This window comes from Eutrigla gurnardus (genome assembly GCF_963514095.1).
Source record: "Eutrigla gurnardus genome assembly, chromosome: 19".
Classification (NCBI taxonomy): Eukaryota; Metazoa; Chordata; class Actinopteri; order Perciformes; family Triglidae; genus Eutrigla; species Eutrigla gurnardus.
In genome coordinates, this window is record NC_139930.1 from 20,147,429 (window position 1) to 20,173,142 (window position 25,714).

Here is a 25,714-nt window from a genome sequence, read left to right on the forward strand (position 1 = left end):
TCATGACTTTTAGTTCCTAAGCCTACATTTCCCATCATGCAACAGCATCTTTCATTCCTTGCCTGGTAATTGCCAGACTGTACTTTAGGAATATGGTTTTGAAGCGTCGAGTTTGGTATTTTGGCTGCCGCCATCTTGGATTATTGGTGCCTATTGTGGGTATAACACATTCAAACCTACATTTCCCATCATGCAACAGCATCTTTCATTCCTTGCCTGCCAGACTGTATATTAGGAATATGGTTTTGAAGTGTCGAGTTTGGTATTTTGGCCGCCACCATCTTGGATTTTTGGGAGCGTGCTAGCGGCAGGATTGAGGTCGTGGCAGCATCCTGTCAATCACGAGAAACAAGAAACAAGCGATTGAGGCCATAAACTTGATTTACTCATTTTCGCTGAGACTTCCATGCAATCAGACTTCTTTCTGCAACCTGAGGAGTCGCCCCCTGATGGCCAGCAGGCAGAACGCAGATGGCTTCACTATTCAGAACCAGAGGTCGCCGCCCGTTAATTTGCCAACATGTTTCAAATTCTAACCCTGCAGATTGTATCACAGGGTTTCTGGGTTTCGGTTCAAAAGAACCTGGTGAATTCCCTGGAGGCAGAATAACTTGTTATTGGTTAATTTGGGGGCGTGTGCTTCTTCAAAATGGGCCAACTGCTTGGCCCCCCCAAAAGTGCTGCTTACAGCGTTGCCAAGAACCGCTCGTCAACTCCACAGAAGTTAAGAACAGATTGGTTGTAAAGTTAATATATTATAATAAGGCTGCATACAACAACAACAACAACACAGATGCAAGACTCCTACAAAATAAGACACATGCTGGTTGTACTCACTTGGTCTTTTATTCTGGGAGGTCTTTCCTGTTGGGCTGAGGGGGCTTTTTTTACAAGGCTCTGTCCAGGAGTCTGTAGGCGATTTGAAGTTACAAATAACAGTAATTCATTTATATTATGCTTAAAGGTGTTTATTTTCAGCATTCCTTTTTTGTGAATAAATAATTGAACTATAAATAATGCAGTTTCCCGTGCCATGTGTTGCTGCTGCCACATAACTTTCAGCATCTGTCCTCCAAAAAAAAAAAAAAACATTCTTCCACACTACATCTCCCGGTAGGACAGGGAAACTGCAGACCCCGGCAGCAGAAGTGGAGCTGCAGCCCTCCAGCCAGATGGATGTATGACAGGAGGAGGATTTCAGGACTGACTCTGGACCAGATGAGCCGACGGAGCAGCCAAGAAGACAAACACTCGAATGCCAAAACCAACAGAGTTGCTGGAACTGGTTTAGTAAACAAAGAGAAAGAATGGGGCGTGAGAGAAAAAAAACTGGAGCAGCAACTGTCTGTTTATTTATCGAATCACATTAAAAACAATTAAAGACTGCATTAAGATGGCAGTGACAGTGAAGCCGTAAAATGAAACCGCTCAAATTAGGCTGGAGTTATTTCTCCCAAGGAGTCATAAAAAAAAAAAAAAGTGTAAACATTAGTGCCGTGAATATGCTCTCGTTAAGATTTTTATTCATGCGTTTGATACCTTTGAACAGCTTATGAAAAAAAAGATCAAAAATGCTCTAGTTTAATGCCTCAGAGATTATTAAACATACGCGTTCTCTCTTCAGCAGTTAGCCTTTCAACACTGACCTCGACGCGAGCAAAAGAGAGAAATGCGTACCGTTAATGTACCGTGTGATATTTAATATATGCATTCAGATAAATAATGAGGCAAGCTCCACAACCATTTTAACACAAGAAACCTGCTTGAACCTCCGATCAAATCGTCCCTGAACGGCAGGAACACTTGATTCTAGGGCTTCGACAATAAGACACGTCGTGTATATCAAATATATATTAACACTGTGCTCACAAGAAGTGGTTTAAAGACTGAATAATGCCGTCACAGACACATGTTCAGTGTACAAAAGTCTCGTGAAAGGTTGAAATGAGTTTGTGGAAATAATAACACCCAACTAAGTGAAGTACACACCCACACACACAAACAGCCAAGTGAGTAAATGTGTCATTAGTGTTAATTAATACTCATTTTCCCCATTAAGTCAAGACACAAACTACGTGTTTAGAGTATTTAAAACAGTTCTTAACTTAAAAAAATAGTAATAAATTATGACCAACTTGGGTTAGTGGTGCGATGTGCTGCATTGCATTTAGTCTACATTCACTTCCACAGCTTCCCTGAAGGAGAGACCTAGTGCATTACAAGACCTCGGGGGGCTTTTGAGGCACCAGAAATACTTTTTTCCCCTCTTAATTCATCCATGTGCATTTATACCGTTACCGCAAAAATAAAAAAAAAAAGTCCTCAAAAGTGCTCCATAAATTTCAGAGTGCATGCTATAATAGACTCCTGGCTAAGGCAGCACTTTAATTGTCAGGATACACTTCGTTATGGCTGGAGAGGGACGGGAGGAACGGGGAAATGTGAAATACATCAGTAGTACAGTCATTTGGCGACAAGCTCTCTGTAGCTTCTCAATTTCCTGTTGTGGATTATAGTGTTTCAGCAGCAGCGCGAGGCAAACCGGCCGGCCCGCCAGCTTCAAGGAGCCGGTTGTGTTACCGCGGCGACGCCACCGTTTTCTCTTTTTTTTTTTTTAAACCAAGTTGTAGACTTCCAGGTTGATGTGCAAGATGTGGTCCTTCACGGCCCTGAAGACGAAGCGAATGTTGTCCGTGTCCGTGGCGCAGGTGAAGTGGGAGTAGATGACCTTGCTCCCCGTCGGGTTGAGGCTGACGAACATGTCCAGAATGAAGTCTTTTCCTGCTTTGACGTCCCGCTGGGGGCCTGGCGGCGAGACACAGAGGGCAGACCGAGACCGTAAAGACCAGAGCATTTTTAGTGGAACCAAACTTTTTTTTTTTTTTTTAAAAAAGGAGTTAAACGTGCAATTTCTCAAATGAAAAGTTGAATTCCAAACCAATAATGAACACACTTGATCACATGCTGCTAGCCAGGTGTACTCCGGTATGACCAGAAGCCTTTTGATGGCTTTTATTAGACATCATTTTGTATATATACTGTACATATATATATATATATATATTATATATATACGTATATATAATATATATATATTACTGCACAGTACACAAATACTGACTCGACTCAAATTTGCATTTAAAGACTTCACCATTAGGCAGCCTGACTGAGAGAGAACAGGATCACACACAGAAAACAACAAAAATATTGCTTAAAAGAAAAAAAAAGTTAAATGCCAAAAAAGACCCTAACCAAAGCGAACCGACTATTCAAGTAATTACAAGGTTTGGTATGTTTTATTGCTTATGAATTAAACTTTTCATCCATTAAAAAAAGGAAGATGGACTCTTCTTTTAGCACTATAATCACTTTCTCCTCTTACCGTCATATTCGGGGAAGTAGTCGACCAGATGCGAATGCATGATTTTCTCCTCCAGTAAATCAATTTTGTTAAGGAACAGCATGATGGAGGACGCGTTGAACCACTTGTTGTTTATGATTGTGCGAAACAAGGCCATGCTTTCCTCCATGCGATTCTATGGAAAAACACACACACACACACACACACACACACACACACACACACACACACACACACACACACACACACACACACACACACACACACACACACACACACACACACACACACACACACCAAAGCATTAACAGAAATATGTTGTCAGTAGTATGGAACAGGGCAGAGCAGATTCTATTGGCTGTAATCTCATCAAGTGAACAAGCCTCTCTGAGTGGTGCATGTTGCTGAATAGAGCGACTAAAGAGCTCCCCCTGCAGGTGAACTACACGCACTGCCACGAAGGACGAGATGAAGTTCAGCATTGTGACCAGAGAGAGAGAGAGAGAGAGGGGGAGAGAGAGACAGTAAACTCTGCTGGACTCTAGAAATCTAGGTCATCATCACCACCTCACAGGTTTGGCCTTAAACAAAAGAAACAATGTCCCTTTGTGTCCCTTCCACTCATTTTCTTGACTGTCCCCAAAGTGAGCCCCTTTCTTTCCCACGTACGCACTAACGAGATATACTGAAGAGAGAGATCGGCTCCGGATTGTTTCACCTCGTTGGCGGACTCCACGAGGACCTGATCGTACTCGCTGAGCGCCACCAGGAACATGACGGAGGTGACTTCCTCGAAACAGTGGATCCACTTCCTCCTCTCGGACCGCTGGCCGCCCACATCCACCATCCTGCAGGCACAGTTTCAAACACAGCATCATGGGACCCGTTCAAAGCCAGCTCCATCATTTGAATTCAGGGCTGGTTTATGGTGATTCATTCCATTACAAATATTAATGTACATATTATGATGGTTTGTGAGAATTCCTCTTTTTAGTCAGAAATGTGTCATTAGTTCCCTCTAATGCATCATTTGAGCAGCAAAACAAAAAAAACACATTGAGATTGTTTTACAATACAATAAAAGAGAGAACTACATCAAAAGCACAATATTAACATTATATACATATATTTTATCTGTATTATTGCCATTAAAATACATGTTTGGTACATTTCCATGACAACCAGAAACCATCACGGTTAAATTACGGGAATAGAAACTCTCTTCTCCTCAAATAACCTGCAGGACACAGTGAGTGTTGTAAGCCGCCTCTCTGCACTGTGGTCACACAGATTAACACTCTTCATGCTGTTGGCACTGTTAGCTGCAAGCCACCGGCTCAGTCGGCGCCATGTGGAGACAAATCCCCCCAATCATCGATTCAGCAACGTTCATGCAACCAATTCAATGTTATTCACTAACGCAGAAACTAAATCAACTTCCTTATTTTACTTATTTGATAGTGAAACTTGTGAAACTACAGAACAAAAGGGCAAAACAAAACCATGGACTTGTGACAAATAATAAGGAAACGAGGTCCATGTGTGCTCAAACAAGACTATTAAAGACTAACAAGGCGTAATGGCTTCCTTGTGTTCCTACTTCCATATTGATGCTGTTTAGTCTCTTCAGAGGACACAGGAAGTAACAAGATGGTCACGCTAGCGGCTCTGCTTTGAGCTAAATGCTAATATTTAACATTTAGTAGCACATAAAGCGTGCTCCATTCCTTTAGTGTTGTAGGTCACCCTGAGGGGACGTGTGAACCAACCTTCATTGAGACATAGAAGGTAATATATGACACTGACCTGAAGACCACATCCTCCAGGTCAAAGGGGTACTCCAGAATACCCGTTGTGGGCACCCTGACCCTCAGGACGTCCTGCTGCGACGGCAGATAAGTAGCATCAGAAATCCGCTCCAAGTCGTCCAGATAGCTGTTAGCACGGGAGGAGAGTTTAGGAGAATGAAAACCAGATGATTCAAAAGCAGGAAAAGTACCGAGGAGACATTCGTTGTGATAAATATTCATGGATGTTTCTGTTTCTTCCACTTCACTACAAAGTAAGAATTTAAAATGGTGTTTCTTTGCTTTTCAAGCCTTTCGTCAACAACCTTAAATCGACGTTAACCACGCAGCCTCCGGGGTGCGTTCAACAGACACCCGGCAGATGAAACAATGGAAACTATTTGGCAGCGTCTGAGGGGTCGTTAGCTTCTGTTTACACTCACTATTTGGCCGAGTCCGAGAGCTGGTATTCCCTCTTGCGGTGGTAACATTCCTGGATCCCCGGGTCCCTCCACAGGCTCTTGATGGCGTCGGCGTAACGGTTCGTGAAGGTCGTGACCCTCTCCACGTCGACCGCGCGGACGATGCCGGCGTTGTCCTGGGCAACGACAGAACGACAGGCTGAAATCAGTCACACTTTCCGTATCTATGGACTTGGATTTACATGGTGATTGTTTTTCTAGTTTACTAGCTCCTCCTAGCTAGTGAGCTAATCCTGGACCACAAGCCTCCACAACTGTTTTCACTTGTGATGTCAGGTTTTGTCTTTCATTAGCATTCATAGAGACCAAGAGCAAAACAAAAACATTTTAAAAACTGAGTTCTTCTTTGTTCACAAAGCTCACTGCCCTAAATTAGGTCCGATTATTAATAATACATATTTCCCAGACTGCTGCATCGTAAAACCCTTGTTTGGAACCTTTTTTATGGCTATTTATGGATAAACAATTACTCCCACATCTGTTAACTCTCAGCTGCTGCTGCCTCGGACTTTGCTATCATCATTTTACTACGCTTAAAATGTAAAATATAGCTATTTTTTTACCCCGTTAGATTAAGTTCAGATTCCTGTGCCCACACAGTCATAAAGTTAGCGATAACAAATCCCGCCCACTCAGAGGGAAGATACGATTGGTCGATTACTATTGGGAAAAACCATCCGAAGAGCTGCTTGCCGTCGTGTCTCGACACATAATAACAGAAGATTTTCCTGTTTTTTGTTTGGCTGGTTTGGTACCAGAGATTGTATGTGTGTTCAAAACAAGCTGAGCAGTTTATTTTATTATTTTAAGTTACTTTTTTTATATTTCTGCGGGAGGAGAAGTCATATATTTATCCTCAAAATGCCTTTTTCCCTTTTTGTGCATCTTTTAAACTTGATTTCATGGTTCCTGCTTCAGCACTTTCATGCTTCCACTCTTCTCTTTGGAGAAATGTACATTTAAAGGGATCTTTAGAAGCTGCTGTGCCAGCCTGTTTTTCCCCTCCCAATACTGTTTAAAAGAAAAAAAATCTCTTTTCACTCCCTTTTCTGACCTCATGAGATCAATCAAATTTACTGAAAGCTCAGTCTTCCTCCTCAACTAGGGCCTGGTGATAATTCTTTGATCATTTATCACATTTCAATGGATTGATTTATTTTATAATTCTAATACACAATTACATTCTTAAGTTGACGATAAAAAGAACCTGCGGACTCACGTTTCTGATGTGAAATAGTTGTAAGGAAATATAATTTCACGCTCGGTTCGATGCGATTAACAAACTGGACGTTAACTGTAAACCTTCCGGACACGAGCTTCTCCGACCTTTAAGCTCCGAATAACTAAACTATTACTCACATAGCGGCCTGCGTGGGGCGCCGCTCAGCCCTGAACAAAGGTCTGCAACTACTCCAAACTACTGTCTTCAGTCCACATTTGTGCGCATGCACGTAAACATAGTCAACGTATAGTTGGAAATATGTATTTATTCTTCCCGTGCTCACATAGCACCTACCGTAAATGATCAAATAGTGGGGCAGTAATGAATTAACTCAGAGGGAACCAGGCCTACTGTATAATAGAGACCGACCCGCTCTGTTAAATATTTGTGGCTGTATTATCCTGCTAATACAACTCAACACTTCCTGTTGTGTTTCAAATTAAAAGCCCTCTGGTGTTTGATTAGCGAACGGCCACTTGTCTTCTTGACCTCTGTGACCTCCAGCCACTCAACCGTCAGTAGTAATATCTGCATGCCAGGTGAAAAAACATCATCCTGTGAGCTCGCACAGAAAAACAAAAACACTGTAGGCCAACATGCTGACTCTAGACTTGGCTAATGCTGCCGCGGCAGCCACGTGACGCGCCCCTCCTCCAACCGTCACATGACACAGGAAGTGTCTTCTGATCGTTACCTGAAACTTTGACGAACAAACCATATGTGCGTGATTAATAAGCTCCTGTCGTCAGTGTGATGGGAATTGTCTTTGGCTCATGAGCATCGAACCTGTCTTTACATGCCTGCAGTTTAACAGCATCTGTACTTTCCAACAGACAGTCTTCTGTAAGCAGAAAAAAACCCTCTCTGGCTGCAGGATTGCAAAACTAAACACTGTCGCAAATTACCAGAAGTACTTCTCCTTGATACACAGTGCAGACTCTGTCAGGCAGTAAACCATGAGCACGCTTCCTTTTGGGCAGCGTGTGGTTAAAAAAAAAAAAAAACGTTTCTCAACCTCTCTGCAAGAAACCTCTCTGCAAGAAAGACAAAGAAAGAAGCGTCCGCTCTACCTTGCTGTCTTCACACTGGTAGGGGATGTTCAGGGCGCTCATGGCCTGGATCATGGCCTGCATGGCCGTGAAGATGTTCTGGTAGACCAGCCTGGTGAAGCCGCGCTTGTCCTCCTCGGAGTAGCCGCGGCCGTGGATGATCCGCATCTGCTTGATGAAAGTGCTCTTCCCGCTTTCGCCAGTTCCTGGACGACAAGCAGATGCATTAAATCACCGTACACACACACACACACACACATACACACACACACACACACACACACACACACACACACACACACACACACATACACACACACACACACACACACACACACACACACACACACACACACACACACACACACACACACACACACACACACACACACACACTCCTTAAATGAAGGAAGGCTGGCTTTGATAACAATTAAAAAACAATAAAATAAGTGCATTTTTCATGTAGTTCCAGTAATTCAGTTTGTCCAACACTTAAACATGAAGCTCGCTCTAGGTCCGCATTTTAGCTTCGTCATTGTGGTCATGTTAGCATGCTAATGTTAGCATTTAACACACACACACACACACACACACACACACACACACACACACACACACACACACACACACACACACACACACACACACACACACACACACACACACACACACACACACACACACACACACACACACACACACACACACACACACACACACACACACACAATGGAGAGCTACGGCAGAGAAATAAGCTTGATCTCCTTCGTTTATCCATATGAAACAACATATGGTGACACAGAGCATGTCATGTCTGACGTACTGTCACCTCTCACTCTTATGTAATCTTGGGGATTTACTGCCCACAAACAACCACAGTCTGGGAGTTATCTCAGTCTCCGCCCTTGAGGGTTTTATGTTTATCTTTTTGAGATACGTTGTGTTTAGTCATCTCGCCCAGTGTCCGCCCGTTTAAGGCAGAACCAGGAGACGTTGCAGCATTTCCACCCCACCCCTCCTTCGCAGAGGACGAAGTTGAAAGGAAAAGCGTTTATTGCCAACCCTAACCGTATTTTAAGAGTTTGCACTTGATGTGATTATACGGAATCATTTGTATTTGAAAAAAATACACGTGGTCATTGTTTGGAAAGCACCGAAGCTACACATGTGACTTTTGAACCTAGAGGTTACACATTCAACGTGAGTCAATCATTTTCTTGAAGCCATAACCGACGTTACCACCTTAAAACTCACTCACAGCATTGGAGGACGCGGATCAAACGTGGCCTCCCAAGATGACACAACTCCCAATGTTTATACACCAGTTTGGGACCCGATGTGTTTACAGGTATAATCAGTAGGAGTCGACCGATACGGCTTTATTATTCAGATTATTACTAATCTAGGAGACATTTAGAATAACAAACCTTTGTTGAAACTCCTTAAAGGTTGAGTAGGTGATTCTATTCAGAAACACTTTTTGTTATGTTACTTGAAATCCTCGTAACAAACCGATAGCAATGAATAAATTAAATGCTCCGACATAAAAACATTTTAAAAAATGTCATCTGTGGACGTGGCAGGACTGTAAAAACCCTCGTCCAATCAAAGAAGTCGGGCCGGAGAAAATAATTGGCTTAGAACAGAGGTTGGACGAAGGGGGCGGGACTTTCTCGGTTCGGCGATGCGTTCAAAGTCAAAATCTCTGTGGTTTTTCCAAATGACCTACTCTGCCTTAAAAGCTAATTCACAGAACCTTTCGACGCGACCTGAACACAAAACATGCAGGGGGCTGTTTTTAATTAATTAATATGAATTGAACAAGTAAATAAATGAAATACTTCCCTGAAAGTTTTATAAAGTTAAAACATAAAAAGTAGCGCAGTTACTATTTTACCGGCGCGATAATCAGTCGACCCCCAATTATCACTGACAGATGCTCATTTTGTTATTATTAATATCGCTAATTTTACTGCTACTTTATGCGTCTATGACGTCACTTTGCAGAGAAAAATATTGTACTGATCTGAAAGCTGAAGTTACTTTACAGAGCAACACAAACTATATTAAATGTTTATGAAATATGATGTAGTTACAGATATAACTACCAAACACTCAATTATTATTATTTATCATTTCCTCCACAACTGGCAACGAGTAAAATTCAACTTGCACATTGACTCATAAGTAATAACAATCCAATAACAGATGTAATAACTCAAGAGTACTTCCCTTTGAATTGTTTTCAGTAAATTAACGTTGTGCTGCGTCTCACCTGAAAGCAAATGATCTGCATCCTTCTTAAGCCGCTTGTGATGATAATAATAATATTTTTCGACGCTGGGGTGTAATGTTACCAGACAGAGCTGGCGTCATTTTCGCAGCACGCATTAACAATTCATATTTCAACCGCCAATGCATCGTTACACACTCGAGTACATTTGAGGCCACTTACATGAAGGATTTGTACGTATGTTTATTTTCTTTTTATTTGTGAGGAGCTTTAACTGCATTTCAATCCTTTAGTTAGAGCTGGAAGGACGTATTGCTTTACTTTAGAATGAAAATAACTCACCTGTCAAGTAAAATGCATGTATTCAAAAGTACACAAGCATCAAAAGTATAAGTACTCATTAAAAACAACATATTAATCAATTCAGATTGATATATTTCTAATATTGTTTATTGAACTGGTGCATCCATGTGGAACCGGTATTTTGTGGTGGAGAGTAACTGTATACCCAGTTAGGTTTTTAAGGTACATTACTTGATACTCCACTAGGAAAATATTGATTGTACTTATTAATGCGGAGTAGGCCTACGTTCATTTTAACAACCATTATTCTTAATTATTACACTTTATAGATTAGGATTCTACAAACAAAACACACTTTATAAAATAATGCTTAGACATAAATTAAACTGTATATCAAATGCTTAAAATTAGGTCCATTCTTAGAAGTACATGTAGGATGACCAACTTTATTTTTGTAATACTTTACTTTATACGTTGAATGCAGTGTAATTATTTGTATTAGTGTGCTACATCAGTAGATACAGTGTTTAAGTGCATGTGAGACTGCAGTATTAAGAGCGTTTACCGAGCAAAAGGAGCTTGAACTCCCGTCGGGAGTCCTTCTCGTCCCGGCGGAGCTGCCTCTCGATCTCCGCGTTGATCCTGCGAGCCTCTTTGGCCTCCGGGCTGAGGCAGCAAGCCCCCACGGAGCTCAGAGTCATCCCTCCCGGATACCGCTTCACCTTCACACACACACAATGTTGGTTTTACAAGAAATACGCATAATGCACATAAAAAAATATGCAGCCGAGTTGGAAATGGAAGTTTAAAAATCATACATGTCAAATTTAAAGGGAGTTCAAATTTTACCTCGTTGCTCTTCCGGACAATTTTAAGTTTATGGCAACAACTTGGGGGCGACCGAAGCGGCGAGGTTTCGCCTCTTGGGTCGCTCTGCTCCGGGGCGTGGTGGTGGAGGAGGAGGCGGCGGAGGTGCCGAATATGGCGGAGTTTCACTTCACAGCGCTACAAAAAAAACCCCGGCAAAGTCATTCACCAGGTTTGAGAAAATAAAAAAACGGCGGGATGCCAGGTTTCCTGTGTTTTTTCCGTCTTTCCTCCTTGTTTTGTTTTTGTTGGTCCCGTCCGCTGCGCTCTCTATCCCGGGGCCTCGACCACGTGACTGAGGGGCAGAGCTCTGATGGGAAGTCGTGTGTGCGCTTTCACCACCGATATTACATTATGGGAACAGATTTCCGGGTGTTAACCAGCAAACTACGGATGTCAGCGACGGTTAGAGCAACAGGCTCGACACACACACACATTCACAGGAAACCCGATTATGGCCGCAAACACAATTAGATGAACATACATACACGCACGCGCAGACACGCACGCGCACACACTTGGTGAACCGTGACATAGATTTTTATTTACTAAACACCTGCAGGTATGGACACTACAGATATGAGATTACAACACTCACTCATGACTCACCAAAAAAAAAAAAAAAAACGTTAAAAATGCTAATGCAAGTATAAATGGATCAAACAGATCAGATATTAAAGGTTGCACTATATGGCGAGTCACGAGTGGCAAAAAAATAAAATAAAATAGAAAAAGAAAAAGTTCCCCAACTTGTCTTTATGCGTCATCTCCTTCCAAGAAAGTAGATTCTAATCTAAACACTCATGAAATTACGGTTTCTATGTAAATATATACACACACACTTTTTACAGCTCTTTGTTTTTCTATGAAAAACCAAACAAACAAAAAGAAATCGTAAAAATGTCCTCTTTGTCATATCACAGTGGCACATGTATGCCAAACTGAAAGCAAAAGTATGACATTTTGGTAAATGGGAAGTAGGCGGTTAGCTTAGCTTAGCACAAAGACTAGAAACGGATGGCAAAGCTAGCCACACACTCACACACACACAGGGTGACATTGATCTTCTCATTTAACTCCACCAGAATGCAAATAAACAAAAAAGACAATCGTTCAAAAAAGGGAAAAAAGCACTTCATTTGAAAGTGCAAAAAGAATATCGGATATCACCTAAAAATTACGTTTTTTTGAATGGTTCTTTATCCGTCGGAGACCATGCAGCTTCATTTAGAGTGTGCTTATACGTTTGGGGGGGGGGGGGGTACAAACTCACTTAATTTTCCTTACAAAAAGATTACATTCTGCATGCTGTACTGAAATGAGGGGGGAGCGGCTCACAACACCAAAAGTTATCACACAGATGAGTTTACTCCAATGACACCACAAGATTCTCTTTAAAAAAATAACTACACCAGCACAGGAAACACGCTGTCGACTCACATTTGCCGTTTTGACAGCATAAGATCCCCCCCCCCCGAAAGTCCTCGAAATCAAAATTTGAGATTTTACAGAGAGATGGCGTAGTGTGCGACAGCAAGGCGAGGAGGCTCCGAACAGGAGGAGGAAAACAGTACGGCAGCGTAGCTTCACTCTTCTTCGTGTCCGTCTTCCTAGAAGAAGCGACCGGAGTACTGCCTCACGCTGAAATGAGAGACAGGCGAAGAAGGTAAGTGTCATGATGACAATAAGAATATTTATATGGACGAGAACCTGACACGCTTGATGCTCAAAACTGAAAAGACGCTGTTTTTAGCGTGGAGCACAATTGTAAGGTATAAAAAGTAAGCCGAGGTCAAGGCTGGAAATAAATTATGTCTGCAAGAAGCAAGTATGACTGCTGAGACCAGATTAGCCATTTAGTGATGGAGGGGGAGGAAGTGTCTGAACTGAAAAGCTCTTGAAGATGAAATATTGGTGCAAGAAAGAAAAAAAAAACTCCATTATGTTCTGGATGGTTAAAACGTGAACTTTTGTCGAAGGCAGTGCAATGATTTTAGTCAAATGTCAAGCATATCATTTCCAACGTGTCATCTTCAAAGAGTTTTTGTTTTCTCAGCCCAAAAAACGACGAATATAAAACGGCAAAAAGCAGCAGTTCCTCACATCTGATAAGCGTTGAGGAAAATGAGGAACACGTCATTAAAATAGCTGATCAATTAATCAACTTATTGTTTTTCAAGGTTTTTGTTACTGCCGTTTAACTTCTGGTCCAAAAACTCAGGAAGACGTCATAATAGAAACATTTACACAACTGCAACATGGGCAACAGTCTGTTATTTAATATGCATTTAATTATCAATTCTGCATGTATTTCACCTGGATGCAACCAAATGTAACTTATTTAACCAGACCATGAAGCTCCAGTGAGGAGTTGTTTGAAGGGGGGAGAGGGGGGGGCACATGCCTGTTCTGCAGCAGGTACTGGGCATTCTGGATCTGGTCCTGTGTTCCTGTGATGGTGATGATGCGGTCCTCAGAGCCCTCTAGTGGCTCATCAATCTTGATGGATGCCCCAGACTCATGGCGGATCTGCTTGATCCTCTGACCGCCCTTACCGATGATTGAGCCGGCCAGCTGCACACAACAACACACACGGGCCGGTTGGAAATGGAGTCCAAACAGTCATTCTTCACTGCAAAGAGTCATGTTTTTTTGTTTTCAGAGTGAATCAATGTCTCGACTTACATCTTTTGGGATGGTGACTTGTGTTGTGATGACTGGGCCTCCGATGTCGCTGTACGAGCCTCGACCGCCTAAAGTCGGAGGTGAGGAAGAGCATTTGAGGTGAATTTGTCTTAAACTTACGAAGCATGCAACAAGAAGGAACGATCCCTTTGGGTAAGGAAAAGGAGACACGGGGACAAGAATAATCCATCCCCCACTCACCGGACTGAAAGTGCTCCCAGGAAGAATTGTTGTCTTTGAAAGCGTTTGGAAAGGCAACAAGAAAGTGAAATATGAAAATACACCCCAGGGACAAAGACAAGAGATAGTAAACAAGACCCCCCCGTGTGCTCTAACATATTGGCTAAAGGAAATTGTTTATTCCTTGATGTTATTTCTAGGATGTGCTGACATGTCGTAACCTGTAGCCGAGGCAACCGGACAGGTTTTAAACTGAGAGGTAGGGTTGGTGGTTTCACCGGTCCGGTTCGGTGTACGGGGCTAAACCGGTTGAACCGGCATTTGTCCTTATGACATGTTCTGGAAAATTAAAAACATCAGCGACGTGTGCCAACGGTGTCACGGTACTAAATCCAACATGTCTTTCATTAGTAATAAGCAGCAATAATGACAAGTCATCGAAATAATATTGTGTTTATTTATAAAACGGATCGGTGCGTAAAGTGCAGCCGCCCGGCTGCCGAGCGAGCCGAGGCCGAAAGACAGAGATCACATTTCAGTCGAGGTGGGAGGGGAGATGCACGCGCAGTACCTTGTGTTTGTTTACATCGACCCTAACCCTACCGCACCATCGGAGCTTTTAACGAGCTGAGAACGTAGATCCGAAGAAGATTAAAAAGCCGCTAGTTGCTCGTACAAAGCTGCCGGTGTATCAGCAACCCGTATATGATGCATAGCAACTTGTTGAAGAGTCGTGTAAATATGCAAGACGAGCAAACGTTCACCTGACACAGTTGTTTTGAAGCCACGGGCTACTTGACGCTCATTGAATACGTCACAGAAAGCGATGCGGTGTTACGCAGCAAAGAAAAGCTATTTATAAACAATCTCGGCATATTTTTGACTCTCCTTTCCGTGATTACGGCGCAATCGTCTGCGTAAAAAAAAAACTAATGTATCACTCAGGAGGGGCTGCTATGGCAAGTGTGACGCCTAGTGGGAAAGGTCGGTATAACCGCTTCGGTCCGGTCTTTGGCTTAGTGTCAGACCGGTTTGAAAATGTTTAAACCGGCCCAATTTCATTTAACTTTTTTCTAATGTTCTGGTCCAACCAACATCTCACTGGTGTTACTTTAATTTAAAAGAAAAGCACTTCCTAATAAAGCATTTTCAGGAGTGGGATGGGTGTGGGTGTGTGTGTGTGTGTGTGTGTGTGTGTGTGTGTGTGTGTGTGTGAAGACGGAGCTCATGTCTCTAATGCAGGGTTTCTTGTTTTGCTGCTATTTTTTCCAGCAATAATGTAATTTTAACATTTATTTAGCCGAGATCTTCTCGCTACCGTGGGCGGAGGATTAAGATTAAGAGAGCACTGAGGACAGCTCCAGCTGTAGCTGCTCCTCCACGAGGAGAATCTGAGGACTCTCTATCCTCGTCTCTCAGACCTCATTGGACTCTGAGCGTTAAGATCCAACCGTGGACGTGAAAACGCAGGACTCCGACTACTGTACGTGGTCGCCCTACTTAACAAACGTTGGTTGACACTATAATAACACAATGTCTTAAAAAACATGATTTTCTTTTGATAGAAATAATAAATATAAAAACACTCACCGTATCCTCCACTCTGCATTTCAGGACGGATTGGAGAAAAAAGAAAAGAAAGGTTAACATAATATAATATAATAACACAATGACACAACATGCCCACAATAATAAACAACACACTGTAAACATTATACTAAGAACATCCTGGCTGAAACACAAAATAATGATAATAAAGATAGATAAGATAAAAAGGTTGGAAAAAGAGGACGTGTCACTGAACTCTGTCACGTTAAATTAGTCACAGGTGGAAACTTAGACATCAGGACATCAAGAAACTTGAAACTGGGTCAAATTATTAAAACGTATTTAGTACTTGAGCTTTTTTTAGAGCTAAAGGATTGAGAAACAATCTGGGACATGACTTTTTTTTAATTTATTTATAGTAAGCCATGATAATTTAACCAAAGAATGAATTGCTTATATTTAGGACATTTAAAGAGTCATGGTTTGAATTAACCCCATAAAGCCATTGACAATTAAAATACCCGTAATAAATAAAAACAAACATTTCTGCTTTTAAGTTAGTTGAGAACAGAAAACCATGTATTTATTAAGCTTTCAGATGAGTGAAAAAGGTGCTAAGATTATTTTAATATCTAAGGCCACCTCTTTATCATATTATATATTCATGCTGCTCTGAAGCATACGGTTTGTTTTTAAATCTCTCATTAACTGACATCTATTGGTCTCTACTTGAGCAAATGTATTCTTTGCTTTCTTATTGAAACTATTTGCTTACAGCTAAGACCCCCAAGGAAGCCTGTTCAAGAATTGCTCAAGTTCATTTGCTAGCCCAGCTGATCTCTGGTCTACGCACTCAGCTGCTCTGTGGTAACCACGGAGACAACTGTTGCCAGGCAACAACGGGCCTAGATCAGTGTGCATACACACTGAAAAAAAAAAAAAAAAAAAAAAAAGGCTGCACAGTGTCCATGCCTCCGTGCTTGTACTACACTCGGAAAAAAGGATTTTTTCTCCTGAAACATAATTCACAAACGCTCAACTAGGAAGCTACAAACATGCAGCCTGGCATCACAGCAGCGCCCGTAAACACAGACGACACTCACCATGCTGTCGTAACGGTCTCCTCCCCGGCCTCTTCTGTCGCTACAGACAAAAAAAAGAAGAAAAATAAAGCGTTAATATAGTTTGTGTGCTCTACAGGACACTACACAAGACAGCGTCTAGCTGTTAGATTGGCATTTAGAAAGCCGTGAGTGTGAAAGGACACGCAGGCTCTACAGATGACCTGTGATCAGACTCTGAATCAGGGCCGTTTGGGTTGACATTTCTCTACTGAGCAACTTACACCGATATCTGTCACTACGCTTTTCAGAGAGATTCAATTATTGACAATCCCGCCTTGCATTCACCTTGGCCTGTCGTCCATGCTGCTGTGATAGCTGCCGTGTGAGAATCGGTCTCCTCTGCAAACAATGACAAGAAAAGTGGGTTTGAAAAATTAAATATAAAAACAATCGAGTATCGAAGAGGGCTTTCACACCTGTTTGGTTCATTTGGTCCGGATGAAGGTAACACTTATCCATTGTTGCCTTTTAGTTCTGATCTGGGTCACAGGTCCAACTGACCTTTTTATAAACCGACCAAAAGCTTTGAGAATATTTGTCTAACCTGACTTGCACAGACAAAAACAGGAAGAAACGGGCATTTTGTATCTTAGTATTACGGGAGGGTTGCCACGAACCAAACCAGAGAACCAGAGATCATTTTTGACGGACAGAAACTAAGAGCACGAGTGAGCCCCTCCTTACCCTCCTCTTGGCGGCGGCGGCGGGGGAAGAGGCAGGTTACGCGCTCGGCTGCCCCCCCGTCCAACTCTGCTCAGCGGCGGCGGAGGACCCCGGCGGGGGCTGATGTCGTCGTAGTCCCTTCTGGAGGGAGGCATGGGTCGGCTGCCACGAACGGGGGGCAAGCGCTCAAAGCCCCCACGCACGCGGATGGGGAAGCCGCCGATGGGTCGTCTGCCTCTCTCCTCGAACAACATGGTGAAACCGCCGTAGTCGTACGTCTCGTCGTAGAAGTTAGGGTCATACGGCTGGGCACGACCTTTGATTGGCGCCTGCGGAATGAAAGGAAGTGAAAGAAAAGAAGATTGTAGAAGACTGGTCTGTTCTGAAATATATATATCAAATTAAACTTTAGCGTATGGTCCTACAAATATACTTACATGTGCATGACATGGGACACATGATTATATGAAAGTATGTTGAGGATTTCAACTCACCTCTGACACCAGCTCCAGGATGACTTTTATACATTCAACGACGCGTTCTGGCTTCCCTCCCACCAAGACGACCCTGTCGGTGGAGTGTGGACAACACTCCTGGAACAGTTTGATGGTGGTCTGGGTGTTCTAGTGCATGGAAATACAAATAAGTATTATGATTTAAACAATCCGTCTGCAGGCCAACATGGCGAGGTTCCCCGCTAATCTGGACTCTGGCCTACCTCTCTCAGCTCCTTTATCTTGGCACCTTTCACCCCGATGATGCCCCCCGCCAAGCTCTGATGGATCAGCAAGCGAAGCTCCGAGTCGAAATCAATCCCGCTGTAATGCTGGTACTACGGAAACACAAAGCGACATCAGGAATGTCAGTACGCCGTGGAACCCGAGGTTCTTCCCACAAAGCATTTACACAATTAGATACTATACATTGGAAATGTGTAATAAATGTGATATAAAATGTGAAATTCTCTTCAGGAGAAGTTCGGGATCTATTTGGAAATTCACCTTCGTTTCACTTTCCTTGAATTTAATTTATAACTGAACCGATATACAAGTTGACACCTGCCGTTTTTGATGAAAAATAAATGAAAACATATCATGTTTAGGGCCAAACCCAGTGCCCCACATCTAAAAATAATAATAATACTGGGATTCATCAACAACCATCATTTCTCAGGATTAGCACCACACCTCACCAGCTGCTTAGAAAGCTGTAGTCGTCGTTCAGGCCCCGAGAAATATTTTTCTACTAAAAAGTAGTCAAATAGCACAGCACAGGGTGACTGAATAATACAGCAAATAATTGGCATTCAAATTGCTGGATCAGTTGTATTTATTTGCAGGATCATTTTGTGTATATTCGTATATTATTATTTTGCCTCCATTTCTGATTCGGTGATGACAGGAGGAGAATCTCGGTGTCAACGTACCTTCAATTTTGCATGATGCTTCTTTTTTTCCTATCCTATTAATTCCAAAAAGGTGGCATATTTCAAAAAGGCAACATAATCAATCTTCTTTGACTGCCCTCCGTTTATGTCCACAGAATTAACAAGGTAATCAACATGGTGGCTTACCTCCTCTAGAGTCGGAATAATTTTCAGCAGAATCTCCCCAATAGTGTCGATGCTGGCATTCACACTCAGGATCCTGTCAGGAACCATTTTGGCCCAGAAGGAAGCAAGGCATTACAAGTGGGACAAAAAGTAGAACGCAAAGCAAAAAAAAACCCAATCAAAAAATAAAATACATGAGAAGCAGTCCAACAAACAGTAAAAGACAAACACACGAAACGTTTAAAACTACAAAAAGTAAAAAATTAAGACCACTGCATACTATGCACGATTATAACTTTTCCCCAACACTAAACTAATCAAATAAGCAGCTGACATGCACTCGCATCTAATATCATTGACAATGTAAGAGAAGCCTTGGGAGGATGGGCAGCTTCAGAGCAACTCAAATTAACGTGGGACTGACCACAGAAGAGTTGGGGGGAGGGGGAGGGGGGATGTGAGATACCTTTTATTACCATCCCACCACCAGCAAGTTGGGGAAAAGGAATGTAACAAACTCAAACATAAGCTTGCCATAACAAATTTGCGCCACCAGCACACCTTCTCATTGTGACCGGGGGGGGGGGGGGTTGTGGAAGAGGGGAGGGGTTGGGGAGGGGAGGTAGGGGGGCTTGGGGGGGCTGGGGTGAGGAGGAGACGAAGAGGCCAATAGAAAAGAGTAACAGAGCAGAGGGGGGTTGAGGTGGGGAAGGAAATGCGAGTGGTGACCAACTACTTTGTGGTACAGGGGTGGAGGGGTTGGGGTTGGGTTATGAAAGGTTTGGCAGGCAGCTCTGATCCGATGCGACCTGAGAGAAAACTCAACAGAAGGGATGCAGCACAATGAAATAAAGACACAACATTAATGAGTGACAGAAGGGGGGGAGGGAGGGGACGGAGCCTCTAGAAAAGTCTTTCTCAGAAATCATGGACAGTGATGCTGACAACAGGGGGGGGGGTGGGGAGGTGGAGGAAGGCCAGGTGGGCCACAGAGGACAGAGCGAGAAAAAAGATGTCTGCTTTCCACAAGTTTCATGGTAAAAAATTAAACATCACAGCAAGGGGGGGAAAACAACATCCAACAGCTGCGTTGCTAACCATTAAACACAGACTAGGCGGTTGGGTTGTCAGTGACAGAAATGACAAAAAAGTCCAACTCAATGGAGATGCTTAAAATGGACATAAAAATCAAAAGGAACAATACACGTGTCTTACAAGTGGAGCAAGGGGGGGGAGGGGTGTTTGAGGGGGAGGGGAGGGGGTGGGGGGGGTAAACTGTCATGTATATAAAAATGTTCAAATGAAACAGAAGGCAGGTTATCAAAAGACATGTGTTTCACTGTTCTAATCAGGCAGTGAGGCAATAACTGGTGGGACATACCGCTCTGGGCCACTGCTGTCTGGGACTGATACACTGGCATTGTACTGCGTGGGCCGAAGTGGTGGTGGTTGTGGTGGTGGTGGTGGTTGTGGTGGAGGAGGTTGGCATTGGGCGGGGGCATTCAATCACAAGATGTCAAGTTAGGCGCCCGTTTAAGGAGGGGCACGGTTTATGGGCGGGGCCAACCGGGAGTGTCAGGTGGGCGGGCGGGCGGGCGGGCGTTCAGGGGCGGGCGGAGGTTGGGCCAACGTCAAGGTGGGCAACGCAGGAGGGGCATGTCGATCCAGTACATGGGCAACGGAGGAAGGTGGCCAAAAATAAAAACAAAAAAGTAAAAGGAGAAGGGAAGAGGGGGGAGAAGGAATACATTTTTAATTGAATACACGCTATACGTTGTCCCAAAAGTGAAATGAGAGACTTGAAACTGTGGTGAGTGAACAGGAAGTGACCTGGACAAAGATAAATATTTAAAAAAAAAAAAGAAACAGATTGGAGATTTACATCCCGAGACTACATCCATTCAGGATTTCAGGCATCCGTTGTCACTTCAAGGTCAAACTTTGCTTCAACACTGAAGGGGAATCAGGTTGAAACTCACAATGAGGTACTGGGAACAAAATCCCAACAGGTCTGGCTAACAAGGCCTTCGTTCTCTGTCCACATGAAGGCAACTTCATCGTTACAGAAATCTGATCTTTGACTAACATGTGCATGTCAAATCTCCAACCCTCCGGAAAGAAGTCTGGGATTGTTTCAGTGGCAAGCCAATGAATCTGGTGTTTGAATTCATTTTAATTTAGGTCTGGATCCTTTTTTATTTTATTAGCCAACTAAAAGTTGCTCCTCGGCTGCAGAATTTTAGCCGCATTTTATATATTTACTCACGTCTGTGCGCAAGGCTTTTATGTTCTTGCCTCCCTTTCCGATAACGGCACCAGCATTCTGTGAAGCAAAAAGAAGGTTTTTCCTCAGAAATGATAATATCACCTTGATCAATAACAAAGAGACAACCAACGCGGCCCGTTGTGCGAGCGGGTGTTTTTACTTTGCTCTGCAGCAGCACACGCAGCTCCACCATCTCGTCTGCGTTGCGTGAACGTTTGAAGGCGTGCTCTTCGTCCATGTCCTCAGCCGGGCGTTTACCTGGAAGGGGGAAGACGATTCAGGTCAAATCTGAAGTACGAATCGCCAACACATGCAATAGCTTTAACACCACTCTGTAGAATTAAACCATTTCCAACTCTGGCACGCCAGAATAAAAGACGTCTTTGATTCTATAAATACATAAAAACACAACACATGATCGCTTATGTTTAGGACTGTGCCACTGTCATATTTAAGGGGGGGAACGCCAAAGGGAAACAAATGATGAGTACATCCACTGGAAAGTTAATAGAATTGACAAATATATAAATACATGGCGAGTGCTATGTTCCACCCCAAGAGTGGGTTTCATTCAGCAGCCAACTGTATCCTGGACTTTACCCAGCACCACCATGTACCCTTCCTGGATTAAAAGACAGGCGGATCTGCTCAGGGCCCACCGAACAGCAGTATCTTGGACAGAAGAGTCCCTCAACCATCTGACATGTCCACATGCTATGTAGTGCAAGCCAGTTTTTTTCCCTCCCTCGAGTGAACTAATTTGCCGACACATCTACACCCTGTATTTAAAGCAGGATATAACAATACACAGGCTCGGTTCCGATTCATTTTCTACTTAATGCGTTTATTAACTTTTTATGCGTTACATTAAAGTAAAAAATGGGTGATCATATTTAACACGTGCATCGCGTGATCTTACCATTAGTGTCAGTGTTGCCGAACGTGATATCTTCGTCCTGCTCTTCGAGTTTCACCTCCATTGTTTTGCACCTGCAGTGGAATGCAAACAGGCTCCTCTCCCTGGATCTGCTAAAAGAAAGCGGAAATAACACCGTCAGCCCGGCTGCATACGACGCAAGCAAAGATGCATCTATGGAGAGCTGCAACTGGCATTTTTTTATTTGTCAATCTGTCATCATTTCCTGAAGAAATTCAATAATGCTTTGATCTATAATGCATCAGAAAATAGTGAAAAATGTCCGTCACGTTCCTCAAATGTCTCGTACAGTCTAAATCCCAAACGTATTCAGTCTATTCCACATAAAATGAGGGAGAGCAGGCAATTCTTACAAATTACAAGTTGGAAAGAGAGAAAGTGGCTGAAACAATAAATCAATTGTTAAAGTAATTGCACATTATTATTTTTTGCTGCCCCAATTCTAATGAGTCTAATGAAGACAACACATATGAAATGATGTGTGCACGTGGCTGAATAAATGTTGTCCATCAGAATCTGGCACTGAGTAAGGATATAGGACTTTATTGTGTATCGCGATTAAAAAAAACACTAATAAAATGGTAATCGTGGTGAGCTTCCTTTATCGGGATTATCATAAACATCATGAGTGACTTGAAAAATAAGAAATATTTATATTTTAAAATGTATTCATCCTTTATTTATTCAGGGAGTAACTGTATGATCATCTTCTTTAAGCTCATTTTTGTGTCTTATCTGTAATGCAAAAGAAAAATATTGTTTATTAACAAAAGATGTAAAGTGATTCCACTATTTTTTAGTGCCATTTCAAGCATATGTTTTTGGGATGAATATCAGGACAATATTATGCAGGGTAATGTTTCATATCGTCTCATGCCTTGGCACTGGGCACTTTAAATAGTCTGTAACTAACCTGCGTGACCTCGGTCCGCCTACATGCGCTTCCCACTGTTGCTAGTTAAAAACCCTGCAAAAAAAAAAGGCAGGTTGGACTTCTGCAGGCATCACTCACTGTACTGAGGCCTTGCTATATTATAAGGAAGGTGCTGCTCAACGCCTGCATACATTAGGAAATAGCAGCACCTTTGTTTTACCTTAGTGTCAATTAAAAAAGCATTTACACCTATAAATAAATTACATATGCATGGGTGCATTCCTGCTAAACAAAATAGCAGTTTATGGAGAAAGCTCATCAAGCACTATCATATTGTGATAGCCTATAGCCTTGTTAATCCCCATAAAAACAGCTAGACGAACCAACTATTGCACAAAAAGGACATTTCTAACACGGAAGATTCACCCGATCGGTCTGCAAAAGGCTAGTTTGCTAACGTTAGCCGCGTTGCTAAGTTGACATGACTTTGCTAAGCTAACATCGCCGCTTTAAGCTAGCCAGTTGTTTTCCGTGTGTTTTTTTTTGGGGGGGGGGGTTCTTTTGAAGGCGTGTCCCTCTAGCTAACAGTGTAAAAGGGGTTACACGTTCATGCGACTGTTACAAAACATTCAACGAGCGAGAAATACCGCGGCTAATGTTTGGTAAATGTCAGCGCTGAAATCAAATCAAACGCGCTAACTGACGCCGAGCTAACGGACATGTAGCGGTGAGAGAGATGGGAGGGAGGGAGGGGGGGGGAGGCAAAACAAACCTGCAGCAAAGCCACGTTCACTGCGGTTGCTCCGCTGTCTCCTCGGCATGGACGAGAAGAGAAGACAACTGTTCTGTGTGGTGGTGGATGAGCTCGACCCGCCGCCGTCGACACTCACCCCGGGTGTTTGTTTCTCACGCCTGTCGAGTCGGCGCGGGCGGGCGGAGCTCAAGATGTATCGCGCTCGCGGAGAGGAATCGGGTGTTACGCCGCCGTGTCCGCGCAGATGATTTATCAAACTCTCCCGTGATCGGGAGGTATCGTTGTCCCCGAGTTCAGGCTCGCAGGCAGCGTCTGCTCTCAACCACGCCCCCCTCGCATGTTACATGCGTTATTCTTTGCCCTGACTGTTGACTGTCAGGTTAGCATACATTTATTTATAGGGCTCCTTTGACTTGCCTTTGACTTTTAACCACTTTGAGTACAGCGTGACGTCTACTCAAATTGCAAAAGTGACATAATGATGTCCTACTTTGTTGTCCTTCTTTTGTGAGTCACCCACTGAGACGCTTCTTGTTGCAAAGGACTGTTGGTTGGTCATTAAATCTAAATCTTATTAACATATGTTGTATTTGCTGGGTGTGTGTGGAGTTGGAACACAAATAATCAGTTATCGCCCCTTAGTCTTTAGTCTTCTGACCACTTGTATAGCATAATACACATTCATACACCGAGGGAGTGTTATCAGCCCATCAGTAAACTGTTTTAATTAAAATATTTGGATAAATATTTACAAGCATACACCTTTTTTTCTCTCTCTGTTTTGTATCAAAGTAAACTGAATATGTTGGAGTTTTGGTCTGTTGTTCCGACAAATTTGAAAATGTCACTGTGGGCTCTGGAATGTTTATATATATCTATGTCTTATATACTTCTTAAACTAAAAATGGATACAATAATGAGTTGATTCATTGATTGTGAAAGAGCCGTTAGCAGCAGACCCACATTCATCTGTGGTAAGTAGAGGCTGCACTTTGTATTTTACCACAAGTGACTTTTCGTGGTTCACTGTGCTAACTTGTGCTTAACCCCATGATGCATAAACCGCAGCTCCTCATGTGCAGACACACCCATGGGGCTTCTAAAGAGACAAAGGTTGGCAGATTTGTCAAAGGACAGCATCCTATATGTTGCTATTGGAGAAGAAATTATGACATAAAATGATGGAGCAATGTGGAATTAACTTTACTTACTTTGCCTGCAGGGCATATCTTAGATACAAATCGTAACAAAATAATAAAAACAGCAAAAGCGAGTTGGCATTTTCACCCATCCTTGTGCATATGGGAGACAGTGATCTGCAAGGTCAAGGCGACCTTGTCATCAGACTAAAGATGAAGCCTTTTTTTGTCATCGCTACTAATTATTTTAAGTGTATTTCCACAGTCGCAATCTGAATTCTTCACAACAGCCACTCTTGTCCAACACATTGTTGGAGGGCCCACCTTTCAAATAGTTGAATCGTTATTCTTTATCATTAAAGTTGGACTTCTATTTTTACATATTCAATCTGTTATGGGGATAAATCTCACATTTCTATTCACATACACTCATTCAACTATTATTGTTATTATTTCGCACCTGCTTTTAGCATTTGGAATGTTTTTCTGTCTCACATCAATCTCCTTGTTGTTCTCTTGGTGTGCTTCCTGCCTTTCACTGGGCCTCGGATCTCCCTTTGGTGACGGCCGTAGAATGAGCTCATTGTGATTCCTCTTCTTTTGGGTGTTTTTCCTCTGGGCTTTTCTTGTCCTGTTTCTGTGACTTATCGGGGCTGTTATCAGGTCCTTTCCCCTCACGCAGGCTGCA

The 25,714-nt window shown here is 42.8% G+C and overlaps 2 protein-coding genes across 6 annotated transcripts; both read right to left on the bottom strand.

Moving 5' to 3' along the window:
- Positions 1-1,330: 1,330 nt before the first annotated feature.
- On the bottom strand, positions 1,331-11,665 carry LOC311030085 (guanine nucleotide-binding protein G(q) subunit alpha-like). The gene is made up of 8 exons (XM_084035635.1): positions 11,287-11,665; positions 11,003-11,159; positions 7,923-8,107; positions 5,592-5,746; positions 5,168-5,296; positions 4,080-4,209; positions 3,383-3,536; positions 1,331-2,805 (listed from the first exon to the last, which is right to left on the bottom strand). Exons 2-8 carry the CDS (start codon positions 11,136-11,138, stop codon positions 2,615-2,617), a joined length of 1,080 nt encoding a protein of 359 aa, XP_083891761.1. The 5' UTR covers positions 11,139-11,159; positions 11,287-11,665; the 3' UTR covers positions 1,331-2,614.
- A 163-nt stretch (positions 11,666-11,828) lies between these two features.
- Positions 11,829-24,094, bottom strand: hnrpkl (heterogeneous nuclear ribonucleoprotein K, like). Of its 5 annotated transcripts, XM_084035632.1 has the most exons (16): positions 23,902-24,094; positions 23,173-23,221; positions 22,242-22,351; positions 21,483-21,580; positions 21,323-21,379; positions 20,438-20,481; positions 19,078-19,150; positions 18,223-18,336; positions 17,999-18,127; positions 17,526-17,833; positions 17,127-17,180; positions 16,808-16,860; positions 14,191-14,223; positions 13,990-14,057; positions 13,709-13,878; positions 11,829-12,945 (listed from the first exon to the last, which is right to left on the bottom strand). In XM_084035632.1, the coding sequence occupies exons 3-16, from the start codon at positions 22,300-22,302 to the stop codon at positions 12,915-12,917; spliced, it is 1,293 nt and encodes a 430-aa protein (XP_083891758.1). In that variant the 5' UTR covers positions 22,303-22,351; positions 23,173-23,221; positions 23,902-24,094; the 3' UTR covers positions 11,829-12,914. The 5 variants fall into 5 exon arrangements, with proteins under 5 accessions (XP_083891758.1, XP_083891757.1, XP_083891760.1 ...); XM_084035631.1 differs by lacking the exon at positions 23,173-23,221 and having other exon boundaries at positions 22,242-22,348; positions 23,906-24,094; XM_084035634.1 differs by lacking the exons at positions 14,191-14,223; positions 23,173-23,221 and adding an exon at positions 15,760-15,772 and having other exon boundaries at positions 16,821-16,860; positions 23,906-24,092.
- Positions 24,095-25,714: the final 1,620 nt, after the last annotated feature.